The following is an 18,229-nucleotide window of genomic DNA, read 5'->3' on the forward strand; positions in this document are numbered from 1 at the left end:
GATGCGTCCGTCTTGCGCGTGACTTTACATAACCTCAAATATTTCGGGCGTTCAATCCCAAAAGCGTTGAATCTTATCCGAAAAATTTAAAATTATCCCAAAGAGATTTTTCATGAAACACAAAGTGTTTCTTGTGTGTAATGTTTCACTGAAGTCGCGGGCAAAAATATTCGGCGTAATGTGTTTTGGCCCGAGTTTTCTGTGTCCAAAAATTGGATTTTCCGTGATAATTCACCGCCCCGGGCGTATTTTTATCAAGTAACCATCAGGTGAGTACCCGGGGATGCGGGAGAGAGTGTTAATTCACTGGGGGAGATCAATTCCACCGCACAGTGAGTGAGAACAAGCCCGAAAAAAAGGACCCAAAATGACCAATATGGTTGACATCTTGCGAAAAAAAATTCACACAAAACTTCTCTCCGTGAAAGTTGCTTTTTTCCACCGAAGATGATGCAGAAATTGTGCAATTTTGGCAAATAAAATCGGGAGGGGCATTTTTTGCAAATCCACTGAGGTGCGATCGTGGGGGCAAGCCCCGAAAAAATACCCAAAAACTCCGTTAGTTGAAGGAAAAAAAATCATCCATTTTTTGCAATAAAAAATGTTTTCTATTTCGCAAAAAAATGTCATCCAGGTGAATTCGGGCTGGCAAAAAGTGCAGGAAGTTTGTGCAGAGGATACAAATAGTGCTAAAAGAGGGGGGTTTTGTGGGAAATTCCCATGGAGTCTAGTGGAATTTGCTGACATTTAGTACAATTTGCGGGAATTTTGCTTGAGAAAGTTGCTCCCGGAGGAGGGCTTCCCGGAAAGGTAACGCGGGCAGAGTGTCTTGTTTTCCTCTATGGGCTTTGGAAGAGAATCTCTGTGGTGCGAAAACACAAGATTTCACTATCAATCGCATTACGTCATTCTACTACTGATAATAAAATGAATTTTACCTTGAGTTGAATGTTTTGCAAATTAATTAACATTTTCTCATCCTCTCTTCTTCCAGTTTATCAAGAGAGAGCGACAGCAAAACCCTCAGGATTCACTGCTGTTCTTCACATCCGGGAAAGGGCCCATGTGTGGTGGATTACATAAAGTGAAAAAGAAAAACAGTGCACTAAAAGTGTCGGAAAAATAGAGAAAAGTGTTAAGAAATTCTTTTTTGACAATCCAACGGGGATTTCGTGTGTTTGTGCCACATATAGCAGGGATTATGATGATAAAATGATGAAATTGTTTTGAAAAAATGCGCTAAAAATTCAAGTGATTAGTATTGTGACCATCCAAGGACTTCACACACAAACAACACATACACCAGAGACCCCACAAAAGTGAGGAGAACATCACGCCCCTCTCCCCTCAACACTAGAATCCCTGGAAAGAAGAAGCATCGGGAAAGATGGCTTACAATCGCCCCACGGACCTCGATGGGTACATAGCTCTCATGGGGAAGGCTGACATGAGAGTTAGAGCTCTCCTAGCTGAGGATCTTGTCAATTTTCTCAGTGACAGTGAAAATGACATCACCTGCACTGATCTGGGGATGCTAATCGACGGGCTTCAGCCTTGGCTCACAGGAAGTCACTTCAAAGTGAGTCTCTCTCTCTCTCTCTGTGTAATTACTTGCAGATAAATCCCCCATTTGCTCCCTCACGCCCATTTTTTTCACGTACTCTTCCTCCATTCAAATATTAATTGATAATTTGCATACGCGCGCGGCTTCTGTATGGATGATGTCACCGAAGCATGACTTTTTTTGTATTATTATTTTAATTTTTAATTCACAATGAAAACTTCTCGCTCATACCCAATTTGTAACCCTCGACAAAGCAGAGAATTTTCTTGGCAAAAGGAATGTCCTGATTTTAAGTGCCGAAAAGGAAAATCAATGGCAATGCAGAATGTATGTTGACACTGTTGATTTTGCGAATCACGGACAAACAATATTCGAGGTAGAATCCTGTGGTGTGGCACTTGAGGCAGGCACTGTGCAATGCAATCTATATTTAGGTGTTGGAGAAAAGTTTCAATGAAAATAATTCTTGGTTGAAGAATGCGTGTTGTTTGCAGAGAGAGAGACGGACAAGCAACAAAGTTGCAAATTTCAATGCCATTATTAAATTAATTACAACGAGGGGGATGTTTGCATAAATGGTAATTTTCTTTCGGCAAAATTTTGATATGTATCTAATTTACATGGTTTTTAATAGACTAGAAAAAATCTAAAAAAGGAGTTTATACGTGTCTGTATGTTCTCATTCAATGATGAAATCACTAAATAGATATTCTATTTACCATTTAGATTAGCTGAGAAAAAGCAGTACAAAATTTGCCAAAAAATCTAATCAATGACGTCACTTTGTGTTTATTGCCTGTTTTTTAAAGTAAACTTATCTGTGAAACATTAGCGTGCATGTTTCATGCATTTAAGTAACAAAAACCTCAATAGGGCTACGTCATTATATTTTTTGCTCATCTTTTAAAATGATAAAAAGAGTAAATCCATCGTCAAGCACGTGAAATAACTTTGTACATAAGCTAAGAAAAAAAATCAAGACCTCAAGTGAATGCCTCTCTGAAATTTGATGAAGTGCTATTAATGTGCCGGTGTGTATATAGCAATGAAAATTAACAGAGTCCCGTAAAATCTCCAGCTTGACGCTTTTTTTTTCGTTCAAATTTTAATGTTACGTGCAGTCTAAAAATGTTCTTTTTAATGTGAAGAAGAGATGATGAACAAATAACTGCAAAGTGATAGAAATGAAAGGAAGATTCCTTATAGAATGGAATGTCTTCAACAAAAATATTTTCTCTGGAGTGCAACATGCAGTCGCACTGACGAAGGGAAACTCTTTCATTTTCCCCCCTTTGTATATAATCCTATTTTCAGTTTAAATTTGTCTTTTTAGTGAATTTTCACTTACCTTTGCGTGTGTAATCTGGATTTGTGCCAATTTGCTTTAGCTTTAAAATTATTGGCATCAATTCTTTTTCTCTCTTGACTTTGGTTTTAGATGCTCGTGATCTTTTGCCTTTCGTTAAAGTCTCCTGTGGTGGTGGTTGGTTTATTTTGTGTGTTAAAGTTTTTTTTTTAAGAATTTCTAATTTCATTTTTTTTAATATCGATTTGTGGAGAAAAGAAAGCTTCTTTGGCAAATTGTGTGTCTCATTTTTTTTTACTTCGTGGCATGAAGAGCAACAAAATATTTCCCAGAGGGTGTTTGACGTGAAAACTTCTCCCTTTTTGTGACATTTAATGGTTCAGTAACACGAACTAAAAATGAAAAAAAATAGAGAGAGAGAATAAAGTGAAATGGGGAAAATTATCCCTGAGATATGACGAAAAATTGTTGCATTAAATTAATAAGAAATGGAAGAATGAAAAATTATATTTTAAAAATATTTACAAGAATACTTCTTTTGTGAGAAGATTTTTGTTTTGTTTAGTCGTATCTTCAAGGTTCAATAGAGTCAATGTGAATGAAATATTTCAATTGAAAATGATTTATTGACGTTGACGATAAATGATGGCATTAAAATGTTAAATCACTCGTGAAATATCATTTTATAATTTGATTGCAATTCAACAGAGAGACAAGACGAAAGGTATAGCAACGTAAACAGTGTGAGGCCTAAACATACTAAATTCTTCTTTACGTTTCATTTTCCTAAATTCCAATATTATGCTTGTCTTTTCTTAAAACCTACATACAACGATGTAATCTCATAATCAAAAGAGCAAGAAAACAAAACTTTTATGGTTGTAGTCTAATCCATCGATGGTAGGTTGTCATTTTTCCACCATTAACGTGGAATTTCCTTCTTGCCCAAAGAAGGGAGAAGATTTGTGATCTACTTTTGGGCAAATCGTGTTAATTTGTTGGCTTCACTGAGAGTAAGAGAGAGGTGGTAGAAAAGCCAAAGATGGAATAACTAATGTTTGTATTTGTGGGGATTTAAATTATAATGTGGATAATATTATGCGGTGTGTATATAATAAAGTGAAATGGTGATGCTCAAGACATTTCACTTTGCTATAAATAAAATATAAATCAGAGTAAATAATTAACAATATTCAATTATCTAATCAGTAATCGTCCTCTCTACACTGCATGATTTTTTTTCACTTTAAAAGAGAGAGAGAAAAGTGGTGGTGCTCGTAGACAAATTTTGCCATTGAAAGTTTATTTTGAGATCTCACATTATTCTCTATACACTGAGAGAAACAAAAAGTCGCAAAATACACAGAAGAAAATATTTAATAAAATTCTTTCATTTTTTTTTATTTATTTCAGAATTAAACTTTTCTTTTAAAATCGAGAAGAATAAATTTTATGGTGAATCTTTTAAAAATTAAACTATATCAACTTTCTTAAGGTAAGGGTAACGTGTGGTGTAATCGTTAGAGCATTTGGTTCACATTCTAAAATAACCCGGTTCGAATTCACTTCAGTTTAGTTTTTTTTCATCATTTTATCAGTTTTTTAATAAAACATCTAATCGCATTTTAAGTGATTTAAAAGTATTCTCAGAACACTGAGGGGATCTTCTCATATTTAACCATATTTCATCTCATAAATCCCTCCCTCCTGAACTGCTCTGGAAAAATATGACCCAGCAATGGATGAAGATGAAAAAAAAATGGTTTGAAATTAATTTCAAGTGACTTTTATAGAAGATTCACGTGGGAAGATTTCTCTCTCTGTATTTGTATCAGAGAGTCATTATATTGTTGTGTTTCTTTTTTTTTATTTAACTCTCTCACTTCTCATAAGCTTTGCTTATTCGATTGTCAACATTTTGTTATTGGCTCATAAAGTTTGTGGGATGATGGTATGAAGAAAAAAAATGAGAATAGTGATTTTGGTGAGACTCAACAATTTATTTATTGCACAAAAATTTTCATTTAGTCTTCGATTCGCGTCTCTACGGTGCGGGCTGTGAATTCCTCTGCAAGTAAAAAGATTTATCTCGCCATTTGTTGGATATATTTTGACTAACAAGAGAGGTGGTTTATTTTTCTTTTACCCATATGTGTGTGTGTGAAGGAAAAGAAGGTGAAAATTAACACTGATGTCATTTATCATACAATAAGACAAATTGATGATAATTTAGATATAAAGCAAACAGTCCGAGCACATACTTTTTTTAATGTTTGCTTTTTACATAATGTCCAAGCATCAAGGTTATTTCGCGACACCTCATATTTTTTGTGCAAAAAAAAGCTGTTGTAGTCCATCATCTGACAAAAATACGATGGCCTTTTCATTTTATTTGGCTCTTTTTCTCTCAATTTATAAATTAGGAGTCATACAGAAAAGAAGAAGAAAATTCTCTGAATTGTTTCCGATGGAGCAACAAACTACCGTCTCTAAATTCATTTTTTTATATTCTTCAATTTCATTTAATTGCTTAATTGGTTTATTGGATAATTTCCATCTACGCGGTGCTTTCTTGAGTTCTTTTCCTATGCAAATCACCAATTTGTTGGATACTGTTATGAATTACAACAGATGTAATGCTTATGATGGAGGGGGGGGGGGGAACTCTTACCGGGTTCCACACACAATATAGGTACTAAAAGAAAAATAATAATAAATAATATTCCGCTGATGCAGTTATAAGATGTAGTGATGACGATGAGTCACACTTTTTGGTTTTCTTGTGCGCAAGTCGTTTGATTTTCAACACAAAATCGTGAAACGTGTAATTGAATTTCACGTTGAAAGGCACATCTCTTCGCAGTCGGTATGTTTTTTTTTTGAGACCTACTCAAAGAGATGGTGAAGAAAGTTGAATGCGAAATGAGAGTGGTTGGCAAAATTGTTATTTTTGAGTTTTGAGGAAAAATATAAAAAAAAAATCATATTAAAAGAAAGAGAAAGAGGCTATTTGTGCTATTGAAGTCCTTTGTAAAAATGTCATTTATTGGTTATTTTGAGAGTAATTCTTATAGATATTGGCTGTCCTTAATACAAATCAACCTAAGACGAAAAACTCGCTCTTGAAATGTAAAGTAAGAAGAAGAAGAATTCATGTTTGTGAGCCAAATTCTAATTGGTTGATTAATTTGGGAAGACGTTCTTATTGGCTACAATGTCCTCTTCTGGATGGAGTCTGAGTGCAAGGTTAAATTGTACAGTGAATAGAATGAAGAAGAAAAATTACCAAATAGTTAGAAAAATTTTGACGGTCATTCATAGGATTCTCACGAATTTATTTTGTAAAACTAACATTACAGAATTTATAGGATATATTGCCACACAATTACATAAAACATAAAAGAATAAAAAAAAATATGTGTCACAAAGTGGATGGCACAGAGGTTGAATTTCTTCTTTTAAAACTCTCTGAGAAGCTTGTGCGGAGAATTATGCAAGAAAAAAGGTCATTGTTGTGGATAATTTTGCGGTTTTTTTCTCAGAGTGACTTGTTCACATTTTTTTTTCTTTTCTTCAATTTGATGGGAAAAAATCAACGTGGAAAAAAGTCAAAGTCAAGAGCTAGAGGAAGAAAAAAAAGAAGTGAGAATGGAAAGTACCTACATAAATGTCTGAAATGCCACACAAATGGATGAAGCAAAAATTCTCACAATTTAAATTAAATGAAAATTTGTTTTTTTTTCGGGGGCAATTTATTATTATTATACTAAAAATAGTTTTAACAAATTAAACAATAAATTGCTATAGAAGATTTTTTTAAATAGTTTTTTATTGTTGTTGGTAATTTAGTGTATTAATTTTCTCCGGCAGCAATGATGGATGTTAAAAGAATATTGTCTGTGATTGTTTTAGCTGTGAGATGGATTTTTTTGGGTTGAAAAATTATTGGTTTTGTCTTCTCTCTATTAATCCAAAAAGAAAAAAAGTTTAATGACTTGCTTAAAAGTCATCCGTCCGTATCTTCAATAATAATAAATAATAATAAGTTGAAGCAAATAACTGCGAAAATTGGGACATTGATACATAAATGAGAGAAGAATTGAAAATTCTGAAAAAGATTCTATTAGAATTTATTTTAAAGAAATTGTTAAAAAAAAGGTTAAAACGTTCTTTTAGAGAACATTTTCCTATCTAATCATGGAAAATTTGTAAAACATTATACGAAGCTCCGAACCGGAATTAAAGAGCAACTCGCAAAAAAATGATGTGGTGTGTCTTCTTTACCATGAAAGAATAATATTTGAGCATATGATTTTATCATTCACAACGTCTTAACCCCAAATCTCAGCAGAAGCACATAATATTGCTTCTCATTTCCTTTTAGTGACTCTCTTCACTGAATTGGAACGCTTAAATGGTGGCGGTATGGCCTCAGTGACGATCGATGGGATTCTCTTGAAATTGATTTGAGAAATCAATTTTTTTTGCATGAAAATAGGGGTGTGGGGAGTATGTCACGAAAGCCAACGAACGCATGTTGTGTTGTGTGTGGAAGAGTTATGCGGCAAAATTTGATTACGTGTAATGTTTTTCTTTTTCAATCCATTCTTCTTTTTTCTTCTTGTTTTTCGGTTCGAAGGCATCGCGTATTTATGTGTGTATGGCTTGTCTAAAAATACACACAAGCAGTTAATGTGATGTTCCGGTGTACCAAAAATAAAATTTTTTGATTGAAAGAACAGAAAAAAATAAATTGGACAGAGTATGAGAAGTTTTCTTTTCCTTTAATCATAATTCTTCTTTTATTTTTTTCTCCAGAGTTTTGTGTGAATAATTTAGAATTAGATTTGTATTTGATTAGCAGCGGGTATGTTTAATGGAGAGAAAAGGTTTAAATGTTCTCTGAGAATGTTCTAACTATTATTTTATTTTATTTATTTAAATGTAGAAGGATTTTTTAATGGATGATGTAAAATTTAAGTAAAGATTCTTGTTGAAATTTGATCTTAAACCCCAATCTTGGATGTATCTTCTACACACGTATTGGTTTCTTGTAAATTAATGTATTACACGGAGGAGTATATTGGAGTGGATATAGCCAAAAATGTCAACAAGTTTTTGCCTTAATTTTAATTTTTCTTCAAAGACACGAAGAGAGAGAAAACAAATGGGCGAAAATTCTCCTTAAAGTTCTAATTATACTTTCTGAATTTTTATTACCTACTTTAAATATCAGGAGAAATCATAATAATCCAGTAAAATAAAATTAATTTAATAAATTTTTCCAGATTTCGCAGCGTGCACTTGAAGCACTTAGTGAATTAATTGGACGCTTAGGACAAGACTTCAATGCATACACACCGACTGTACTGCAGAATGTGGTAGATAGGTGAGTGATTGAATTAAAATTTATCTCAAATTAATGTGGGCAGGTTGAAGGTTCTCTCTCTGTTCAGTTTTTTTTTGTTAAAGAATTTGTTTAAAATGTGCATTGATTGAATTTATAACATTTTTTCTCTTCTTCTTATATTCTCTCTCTGCCAGATTGGGAGACAATAAAGATACAGTGAGAGAAAAGGCACAACTTGTACTGCAAAAATTGGTTGAATGTCGTGTTTTGACACCACAGCAGTTGCTGGATAAATTAACAACGTGCTTCAAGCATAAAAATTCAAAAGTTCGTGAAGAATTTCTCAAGACGATAGTTAATACACTAAACGAGTAAGTTAATAAATAGAGAGAGTTCAATGAGGGCAAAAGAATAAAACTTTTAAAAAATTCTTTAAAAATAGATACGGCACCCAATCGTTGTCCCTGAAAAACTACATACAGCCGATTGCTGATCTATTGGGTGATCCTACGGTGACAGTGCGAGATGAAGCTCTGCAGACATTGGTAGAGATCTACAAGCACGTTGGTGAGTAAAAAGGAATAAAAAAAAATAAAAAAGCGATTAAAACGAATCTTTATTAATTTAAAAAAATAAAAAAAGGTGACAAATTACGGGCGGATTTGCAAAAGAAAGATGTGCCAATATCAAAATTAGCAATACTTGAGGGTAAATTCGATGAGATTCGCAACGATGGGCTGCTACTTCCATCGGCACATACATCGCAAGCTCTAACAAATTCAGATGACATTGATACAGCAGCAATGCCAAGACCCACGCGTCTCGTGAAACGCGTTCCATCGGCCCCACCACGAAGACCCGCTGGTATGGACGGCTGTGGCGTTCCGGGTGGAGGAGATTTAGCCGTTGGGGCTGTCTCGCAGGAAGTCTTCGAGGCATGCTTTGAAGCCGTACCGGCAGTTACAATTTTTGGTGCGCGTGATTTTGAGGAGAAAATGAAGAACATCATAAAACTCATTGGAGATAAAACAATGGATTGGGAGAAGAGAGTTGATGCTGTGAGTATTTTTTATGACAAAAATTGAGCATAAATTCATTGAAAGTTGAATGCACAAATGGGAAAGGGGCAGAGGTTAACACTTTCATTAATGATTTGTCAGGAGGGGGGCGAACCCTTAATCGCTCTCACTCTCTAAATTATAGTGATTTCAACAATCAACTGTCACGCTAACACTTTACCTATTAGTGCTGATTAATTTGAGATCAAAAGGCGTTTAGGGTGGATTATTTATGTTTCTTTTTTTTCCTTTTCTCTATCATTTCTCTACAGCTAAAGAACATTCGATCACTTCTAATGCTGGGGCCACAGACACAGACAACACTTTTCCCGCAGTATTTGAAAGATCTGTCAATAGCATTCCTGGATATATTGAAAGAATTGCGATCACAAGTGATAAGGGAGGCGTGTATAACATTTGCATACATGTCAAAGACATTGCGGAATAAGTTGGACCAATTCAGCATTTACATACTGCAGGAATTGATAAATTTGATACAGAATTCGGCAAAAGTGATATCATCAGCTGGCACCATTGCGCTCAAATTTGTGATCAAGTACACCCACGCACCAAAATTAATTCCAATACTTACGCAAAATCTCATGCAGTCCAAATCAAAAGATATTCGGGCAACACTGTGTGAGGTGATGTGTTTGCTGTATGAGGAGTGGGCGACGAGGACATTGGAGAAGAATGCAACAGCACTGCGGGATGCACTGAAGAAGGGGCTAAGTGATGCCGATGTGGATGCAAGGAGGTACAGTCGACGTGCCTATTGGGCATTCCAGAGGCATTTCCCCTCATTGGCGGGTGAATTGTATCAGCAGCTGGATTCAGCCACGCAGCGTGCTGTAGATCGGGAACGGGATGATGGTGGTGGCAACAATGGAACAGGTTCGATGAGTGCCAGTCTACGTGGAAGCAATAGCAGTTTAAATTCAATGCCTGGCTCTGTTTTAAGTACGTCTGACCACTTTCATGTAACACCCCCTAAAAGCCCATATTAATCCCCATTTTGCATCATTATCATTATTGGCAAATTGCTACCTTCTTTCCTGCTAAGAATAATTTTTCTCTCTAAAAAAAATGCCTCAATGTTGTCAAAAATTATTAGCGCGTATTCAAAAAAAAATATATTCCTCCTGTTTGTGCAGATATTGTGCTTTCTGCTTTTTTTATTTGTAAAATGTCCCTCATTCCTCTATTTCAGGACGAAAACAAACATCAGGACTTCGAAGTCCAGTTGCGAGTCCTTCAGGTAAACAAAAAAATCAAAATTTTCAAAAGAAAAAAATTGTTGAAATATGTGCAAATGCTGAAAAACATTCCCCAACAATTTCTCTCATTGCTTGCTAATTTGCTGGAACGCTGTGTTTTGGTAACAAATCTTTTTTCTTGCAATTTTAATTAAAAAACCCAAAAAATTTGTCAAAAATAAAAAGAAGCCACAAGTACAAGCACGGAAAATTTATCATCAACAAGATTACAGAGAGTACCATCATTGCCACGAACGTACAATAGAAATCGCAGTGGAATTCCTGTAGCACATAGAGAAATGATGCCACCGAGAGGTTGAAATTAGAGCTAAATCTTACACATTTTTTGTTTATTTTTATTTTTAAAAAGGATTTTTTTTTAGTAAATTCAATCTTGAATTGGGCGTGAAGAAGAAAAAATAAGTAAAATCTGAATATTTATCTATTTGCAGCTAACTTCCGTAGTGTTTCAGCTGTTGATACTCAAGCTGCTCAGAGGGCAAGGGCAAGAGCTCAATATTCCTCTCTTGCAAGGCTTAAAGTAACATCGGGAACAGCATCACTTCGTAAGTAGATATTTTCTTATTCTTTTAGTTGAAAAAAGAAATTAAATAGAATTCTGCGGAATGTTTGTGCCAAAATATTGCATTTTATTTTGTGATAAACTAATAAACAAAAAATATTAAATTTAAAGTGTGCGTGTGTGAGTAAATTAATCGAATGATTTTTATTTATTTTTTACTGTGATGCACTTAATTTTTCTATTTTTATTTTTAATATATCACATTTTGCCGCCAATTTGCAGAAGGACAAATGGCGCAACAAGGTATTTTTGTGATTATTTTTTTTTTGCTTATTGCTAGAACTTACTAAACAAAATGTACTGATAGAAATAAATTATAATATAACAGATATCTGGCGGTATTCTGAGATAAATATCAAGATCAAAATAAAGAAAAAAACAAGATTTGATATTCTAACTTTAAAGTAGAAGTTGGTATTCTGAGATAGAGATTTACGGTCAAAGCATAATCTGAAAATCTTGTTTCTTCATACAACTTCCAAGACTTTTAGTATTCTGACATATGTACGAATCAAAGTCAAAATTAAGATTTACAAAATGAATTGTCAAAAGAGACTTGGATAAAAATATTTCAAGATTCTGTATTCTACGATAGAGATTTATCTTGGATTTATGTGAAATTCCAATTTCTTTTAACTGTCGTCTGAGAGCGAACGAGAAAGCGCAATAAAAAACAGCTAAAAAATAATGCGTTAGAAAGAGATATCGCTAAAGTTTTCTTGACGTGAAGCTGAAATCAAGAAATTGACAATTTAGGATAACGCAAATTTTGATTTTACTTTCTTGGATAAATTCGTCGCAAAGAATATAGAATACCGACAGTCTTGCTCTTGATTTTGATTTTTATCTTGATCTTGAAAGGTGTCTCTATCCTAGAATAACACCAATCTTTTAAGTATTAACTAACAAAAAAAATAGCATATAAATTTTCCTGATTGTCCCTAAAAAATAATCTTTTGTTAACAAAGCTGTTAAAGAAACTAATTATGTGGAGGTGAAAAAAAAACTTTCCACGTTGATAATTTTTTTCAATCAGTGCATGGCTGTAGGTGCTTTCTCTTTCATCTGCGCACGTTGTAATGAGGGATCTGTAATTTGCTGAATTTCTGGATATTTTTTTGTAGCGCGTGCAAAGAAGGTGGTGGCAGCGTCGCAACAATCACCGGAGCATCGGACCGCAACATCAGGGCGTAAACCGTCGCGTGCTGGTGTGTCACAGTCACAGCCAACATCACGGAGTACATCACCGTCGTCGAGGCTGAAGGAGCCCTACTCCACATATACGACATATCGTCAAACGGGAACAGTGCCAAAGAAGGCTTCGGGCATTCCGAGATCTCTGGCCAATTCACGAGAAACGAGTCCCACGAGGTTTGTTATTCTCTCTATCTCTTTATTTCCTTTTCTCTTGATTCTCTATAATGCCGGGATTTTCAGGACTCAATCGAGTGCTATGAAACGCAATGTGTATGGAAGTAATCCACGAAGGCCACCAATAAATCCAGGACGACCACTAATGGCACAGAAGATTCTACAGCAGAGTCGTGAGCAGGAGAATGCATTGGCGGATGCGCTATCGCCCGAAGATGATATTAGTGCGGACTTTACGAGGCTGAATAGGAAGACATCGCGTGATGAATCGGATGAGAGTGAAGCATCATCGGTATGTTCTGACCGTAGTTTCGATACCTTCCGACGTGGTGGGGATACGTACTCGTGGAATGGATCCCGATCGCGTCTCGATGGGTACAGACAACCAATTGAGGATATTGAAACCATAATTCAGTACTGCGCTTCGACGCATTGGAATGAACGGAAGGATGGTCTTGTGAGTCTTACGCAGTACCTTGCCGAAGGGAAAATTCTAACACAGCAACAATTGCCGTGTGTCCTTGATCTCTTTCGCAAAATGTTTATGGATACGCACACGAAGGTTTATTCCCTTTTCCTCGATGCTCTCAATGAGGTCATTCTGGCGCACTCTAGTGATCTCCACGATTGGCTTTTTATCCTCCTTACGCGACTATTCCTCAAGCTCGGAACGGAATTACTTTGTTCAATGCAGGGAAAAATTTGGAAGACACTTGATTTGGTGTATGAGTACTTCCCGGCTGATTTGCAAATGCAGAGTGTTTTTCGTATTCTTGTCGATAGTGCACAGACACCCAATACAAAGGCGCGCGTGTCAACGTTGAAATTTCTCACAAAACTCGCTCAGACTTACTGCCAACCGTCGCATTTTGTAATTCAGAGACCAGCTGAAATGGCAATTCTCAAAATTGTTCAAGCATCGCAGGATAAGAAGAGTATGGAGTTGAGAAATCAAGCTCGACACTGTATCTTTGCACTCTACAACTGCAACACACAAAATGTAAGATGTTTGTTTGTTTCTTTGTTTTTAATTAATTTTTCTTTTTAAAACTGCCTCAATAAGGTTTAGATAATTTTTTTTAATCGGTTTTTTAATCTACAGATGATGACTCTCGTGCAGTCCCTACCAAAGGAGCATCAGGACAGCGCAAAAAGTGTTATTCAGCAGTATTTACGAAAAGGTAAGTAGAGAAAATTTTATTTTTATTCATTTTTTTATTGTGATTAGAGTTGAATTATTTTAAAATTTCAATGACATAGATTCCCAAATATATAATGAACTGTACCGCTAAATGATCAGACTTTTGTACTAATTTGTACGGGTAATGCCAGAAGTTGATGAGATGCCGTTTGAAAGTCTCTCAGTCCACTACAAACGATCGTCGTAACCAGTAGAATAATAAGTTCCTAAAATAAGAATAGATTTCTTTTTTTTTTTTAAATTAATAGTCTAGATTTAGATTTCGTTCTAATATTTCTGCTTATTTAGTTACAAAATCTAGAAGAGAAATATGCTTGGCATTCTTTTTAGGAACAGATAGTCCATCATCTCCACTTTCGTGTACGAGCCCAAAACCGCAACTTAGCCCAAGTGGTGCATACAGTTTGCAAAATAATTCTAGTGAGTATAAAAAAAAAACATTTTTTTACAATTAGTTTTTTTTTCCTTCTCTGTACAATATTCAAAATACTTTGAGAATATTTTGAATGAAAACTTTTGGAAATTCAAATTGTTTTATTTTTCTTTCTTCATCCTTTAAGGTCCTCGTTCACGACAATCTTCAGTTGAGGCATCAGATCCAATGAATTCGGAAGAGGTGTACAAGAGTTTGAGGAAAACAACGGCAGAAATTCAAAATTATAGTTTTGAATCAAAATTGGATCGTGATGCAAATAGCAAAGATTCGGGTATCAGTCAAATGGGTGGTGGTGATCATGTGCAGGCAATTCAAATGTCCGAGCAGTACCTACAGACGCGAACAGCATCCCCGGGAACGTTTAATTTCACCCCAACATCAAATGCCCCAACGAATGGGCTCAATGGGCACTTCAATGTGGGCGAAAAGGAGGATTCGTGCAATGGTTCCAAAACCCAATCAGCCACGACAACGGAATCAAATACCCCGGAAAATACAGTGAGGATTGACACAACAGATTGTCGTGGGAAGAGTATCACGAGAGCTGATATTGCCTTCGATGAGAATGGCGAAGTTGTTATTGAGAGTAAGTATATACTAATTGGACAATAATATTTAGAATTTTGTGAAAATTAATCATTTTTCTTGGTCAAATTTCTATTTTAAAGAAACACTGAGAGAAGTGGATATTGTTAAAGCATCAATCCTTCTCAATTTGGACACACCATCAGCGACAGTTTCACAAATACTCAGCAATTTGACCGCTTGCATCGCTTTTGGCAATTGCAAACTGCCAATATTGCATTTTAAGTGAGTTTCTTTTGTCTTTTTATTTAGTTAAATTTAAAATTTATGAATAAAATATTCTTTTAGGGGTATTATGAAGATGTTGCTGAATCTCCTGCAGTCGTCGGATGGAGTTATAATTCTCAGGGCCATTCAAACACTGTGCAAAGTTGTGAGAAGTGAAGCAATGAAGCCATGTTGGATACAATTTCTTGAGTTGATCCTCCTTAAGATAATTGACAGCTATAGATCAAATAGAGAGGTAAGACAAAAAAATGGAATTCTTTTATAGAGTTCTTTTTTGTGAATAATTTGTCTTTTTTTTTGGGTAATAGGTGGTGACACTCATTGAGCATAGTATACCAAAAATTGCTTCAGTTCTACCACTTGATTTATCAATAAATATCCTCAATCCTGTCATTGCTACGGGGGAATTCCCAACTAATCTGTGTGCCGTGAAGATTCTCACGGAATTGGCGAGTAAGCAGGGGGAGAATTTCACAGAGCAACATTTGGATGTTATTATGCCAAATATTGCACTGGTGAGTAGATTATTAAACCTAGTCTAGGTGTAAAGATAAAATATTATTTTATAAAGAAAAATAATTAATGGTGCTATTCACAAATCTCATATAAAAAAAATAATCACATTTTTTCCTGACGAAAGATAGGAAAATATATTAGTGGGAGTGAGTGGGAATGAAAAAAAAAATGTCAGGATCATGTTTTTTTTAAATGAGATTCGTGAATAGCACCATAAATTATTCTATTTGAATTTTATTACAGTTGACGGACGATAATCAATCAATGGTGAGGAAAGCGGCTGTATTTTGTATTGTAAAGCTATATTTGGTAATGGGAGAGGAGAAGGTGAAGCCGAAGTTTAGTATGTTGACTGGCAGTAAAGTAAGGTAAGTTTTTCTTTCATTTTTTTTTTCTCTTAAATTTGTGAGAAAAATGAGTAGAATTTGATGCATTTTTATCCTTTTGCGCAGACTCCTCAATGTCTACATAAATAAATTCAAAGGCCACAACAGTCAGGAGAAATCATCATGATCGAATACGAAGTGATTATTAGAAAAGGGACGTTCATGGGCACAGAAAGTCAGGAGATTAGGCAAAAAACTTATCACAATTTATGAATGAGTGAGAAATAATAAAACAAAAAAACATGTATTTTCAATTAGACATTAATTATAATTTTTTATACTGTTAATTGTGCGTGGAACGTGAGAGCAGAGAATGTGAGTGTCTAACCATATAAATAAAAAAAAAAAGAAAGATTTAAGGGTCCCTTTACTTTTATTTTTAAACAATTTTAAATAAAACTCATTTAAAGGAGAACAGAATTTATGATTATTCCCTCAGTTCCAAGTGATTTTTTGTTGAATTTCAATGCAGGTCATCAATATGTAGGAATTTAAGGGCAGATTAATAAAAAAAAATGGAAGATAAGGAGTGATTGCCAAGGGACATGTTTTATATAACAATTTATGGTTAAAATACGAATTTTAGTTTGATTTATTTCTTTAGTAATTGAATATAAATATAAACAAGAGACTTAATATTTTCTTTCCTAAAGTTTTTATAATAGGTGTTATTAATTAAAAAAAAAAGAAAAGAAAAAAGATAAAAAAGCTTTATGGAAGTAAATTAGTTTTTATATCACATTTCCCATTAAATTTTTCATCTTTCAATTGATAATTTATGCAGAAAAGAAAATCACTGAGACGGAGCAAAAGAATGTAAATGTGCGCGTTTTGTGAGGCTGAAAGTGAATAAAATTGTCTTGTAATTGTGGCTAAAAAAAAAAGAAGAATAAAATGCATGAAAGAGAATTATAAACATTGTAATGAAAATAAGTGTAATTAAGTATAAAAGTATGTTAGTGAAGAAAAGGAAAAGCAAAGAAGGGTGTAAAAAAAAGCAAAATGCTAAAACTTTTACCAATATGAAAGACATGAATTTGTAAAATGTTTAATAATTTTTTTTGTCACATTACTATATTTTTTTTCTTTTAGTTTGTAATGAAGTTTAGTTAATAACGTCCTTATGCTTTTGAATAAAAAAATTATCTCATTCATTTATTAAAAAAAAAAACAAATCCCTCTTAAAGAAAATTAGAAAATTGGAATATTAATTGGCTGACTGGAAAGATCTTTTTTAAAAGTTCCTTTTTCTCTTTAACCTATATATACCCTATATTTAGTCTGTTCTACAATTGAAAAAAAAGCTTCTTACTGTTAAACAAAAAAGAAAAGATATTTTAATACAATTGCACATTATATAAAGCAAAAAAAAAAGATTCGAAAGATTTTTTTATTGATTAAACTTCTTGAAAGAAAAAAAAACAAGAATTGTGAGAAGTAAATTAGTTAGTTGCTGAAGATTTTTCCTGTAATTTTACGTAAAAGAAAATTGATTAAAAAAAAAGAATATAAATGTTGATGCTTTTGTAATATTGATGAAATGTGAGAGGAGGGGTTTAAGGCGGATGAGTCAAAAAATCAATTTGATATTAAATTTTACTACAATTTAACAGGATGTAGAAATTGTTAAGGATTCCATTTAATTTGCTTATTATTATATTTATTGACAAGACAAAAAAAATGAAAATAATACAATATAAATTGACTTTTTCTTTTTTCTTCGATTTCCCGGTGGGTCTCATTCCCTCGATGCGTAGCCCCTGACCTCCCTGATATATTTTTTTTAAATTTTTCTCCAAAATAATTTGAAGAATTCTCTCTGAAAAGGATTAAAAAGAAACAAAATTCTGCTTCATTTCTACACCGTTGGTCCGATCGTGATGAAATTTGGTACAGAGACTCCTGATACCAGGCGGGTTTTACTAACGACATTCATTTCCCCCCAGAGCCCCCCTTCGTAGCGCCACCATATAAAATTCATGCTTTTTGACTACTCTTTGAAATTGGCGCGGTAAAAATGTAGTTCCAAAAGTCACCACTGCTATTTTTTGGTACATTTTGTTGAAGAGAAAATGAGACGGTACGGTACACGTCACTGATACTGTCTCCCTCCCACAATTAGTTTTTCGCAGTTTTCTCGCGTTTTCCGCCGAATTTCCCAGCGAAATTGCGTTTTTTGTGACCAGAAAGCGACGCCGCGTCGATTGGCGTCCCCAGTTCAAAACTCTCAAAATTCCCGCCAGAAAAAGTCGTGCAAATTCCCCAAAAAAATCCGGGGAGTTGGCCACCAAATTTTTACTGAACGTACTTTGGGCCCCCCTGAGCCACCCGCCAACTTTTGGCGCTCCAAAAATGAGTTTTTCCCGGAAAAATAAATATTTTAAAATTT

At 34.4% G+C, this 18,229-nt stretch overlaps 1 protein-coding gene across 4 annotated transcripts; it reads left to right on the top strand.

Annotated features, from left to right (window-relative positions):
- Positions 1-143: 143 nt before the first annotated feature.
- Positions 144-17,448, top strand: LOC129794194 (CLIP-associating protein). 4 transcript variants are annotated; one of them, XM_055834847.1, is made up of 20 exons: positions 144-269; positions 995-1,579; positions 8,159-8,259; positions 8,415-8,591; positions 8,663-8,787; positions 8,863-9,278; positions 9,551-10,238; positions 10,489-10,536; positions 10,987-11,100; positions 11,340-11,360; positions 12,242-12,488; positions 12,555-13,488; positions 13,591-13,669; positions 14,020-14,109; positions 14,250-14,711; positions 14,794-14,935; positions 14,999-15,173; positions 15,247-15,453; positions 15,698-15,822; positions 15,907-17,448. In XM_055834847.1, exons 2-20 carry the CDS (start codon positions 1,388-1,390, stop codon positions 15,965-15,967), a joined length of 4,404 nt encoding a protein of 1,467 aa, XP_055690822.1. In that variant the 5' UTR covers positions 144-269; positions 995-1,387; the 3' UTR covers positions 15,968-17,448. The 4 variants fall into 4 exon arrangements, with proteins under 4 accessions (XP_055690822.1, XP_055690824.1, XP_055690823.1 ...); XM_055834848.1 differs by lacking the exon at positions 144-269 and adding an exon at positions 570-810; XM_055834850.1 differs by lacking the exons at positions 144-269; positions 995-1,579 and adding exons at positions 3,319-3,594; positions 4,284-4,365.
- The last annotated feature ends 781 nt before the right edge of the window (positions 17,449-18,229 follow it).

The sequence above is a fragment of the Lutzomyia longipalpis genome, chromosome 3 (assembly GCF_024334085.1).
Source record: "Lutzomyia longipalpis isolate SR_M1_2022 chromosome 3, ASM2433408v1".
In the NCBI taxonomy this organism is placed as follows: domain Eukaryota; kingdom Metazoa; phylum Arthropoda; class Insecta; order Diptera; family Psychodidae; genus Lutzomyia; species Lutzomyia longipalpis.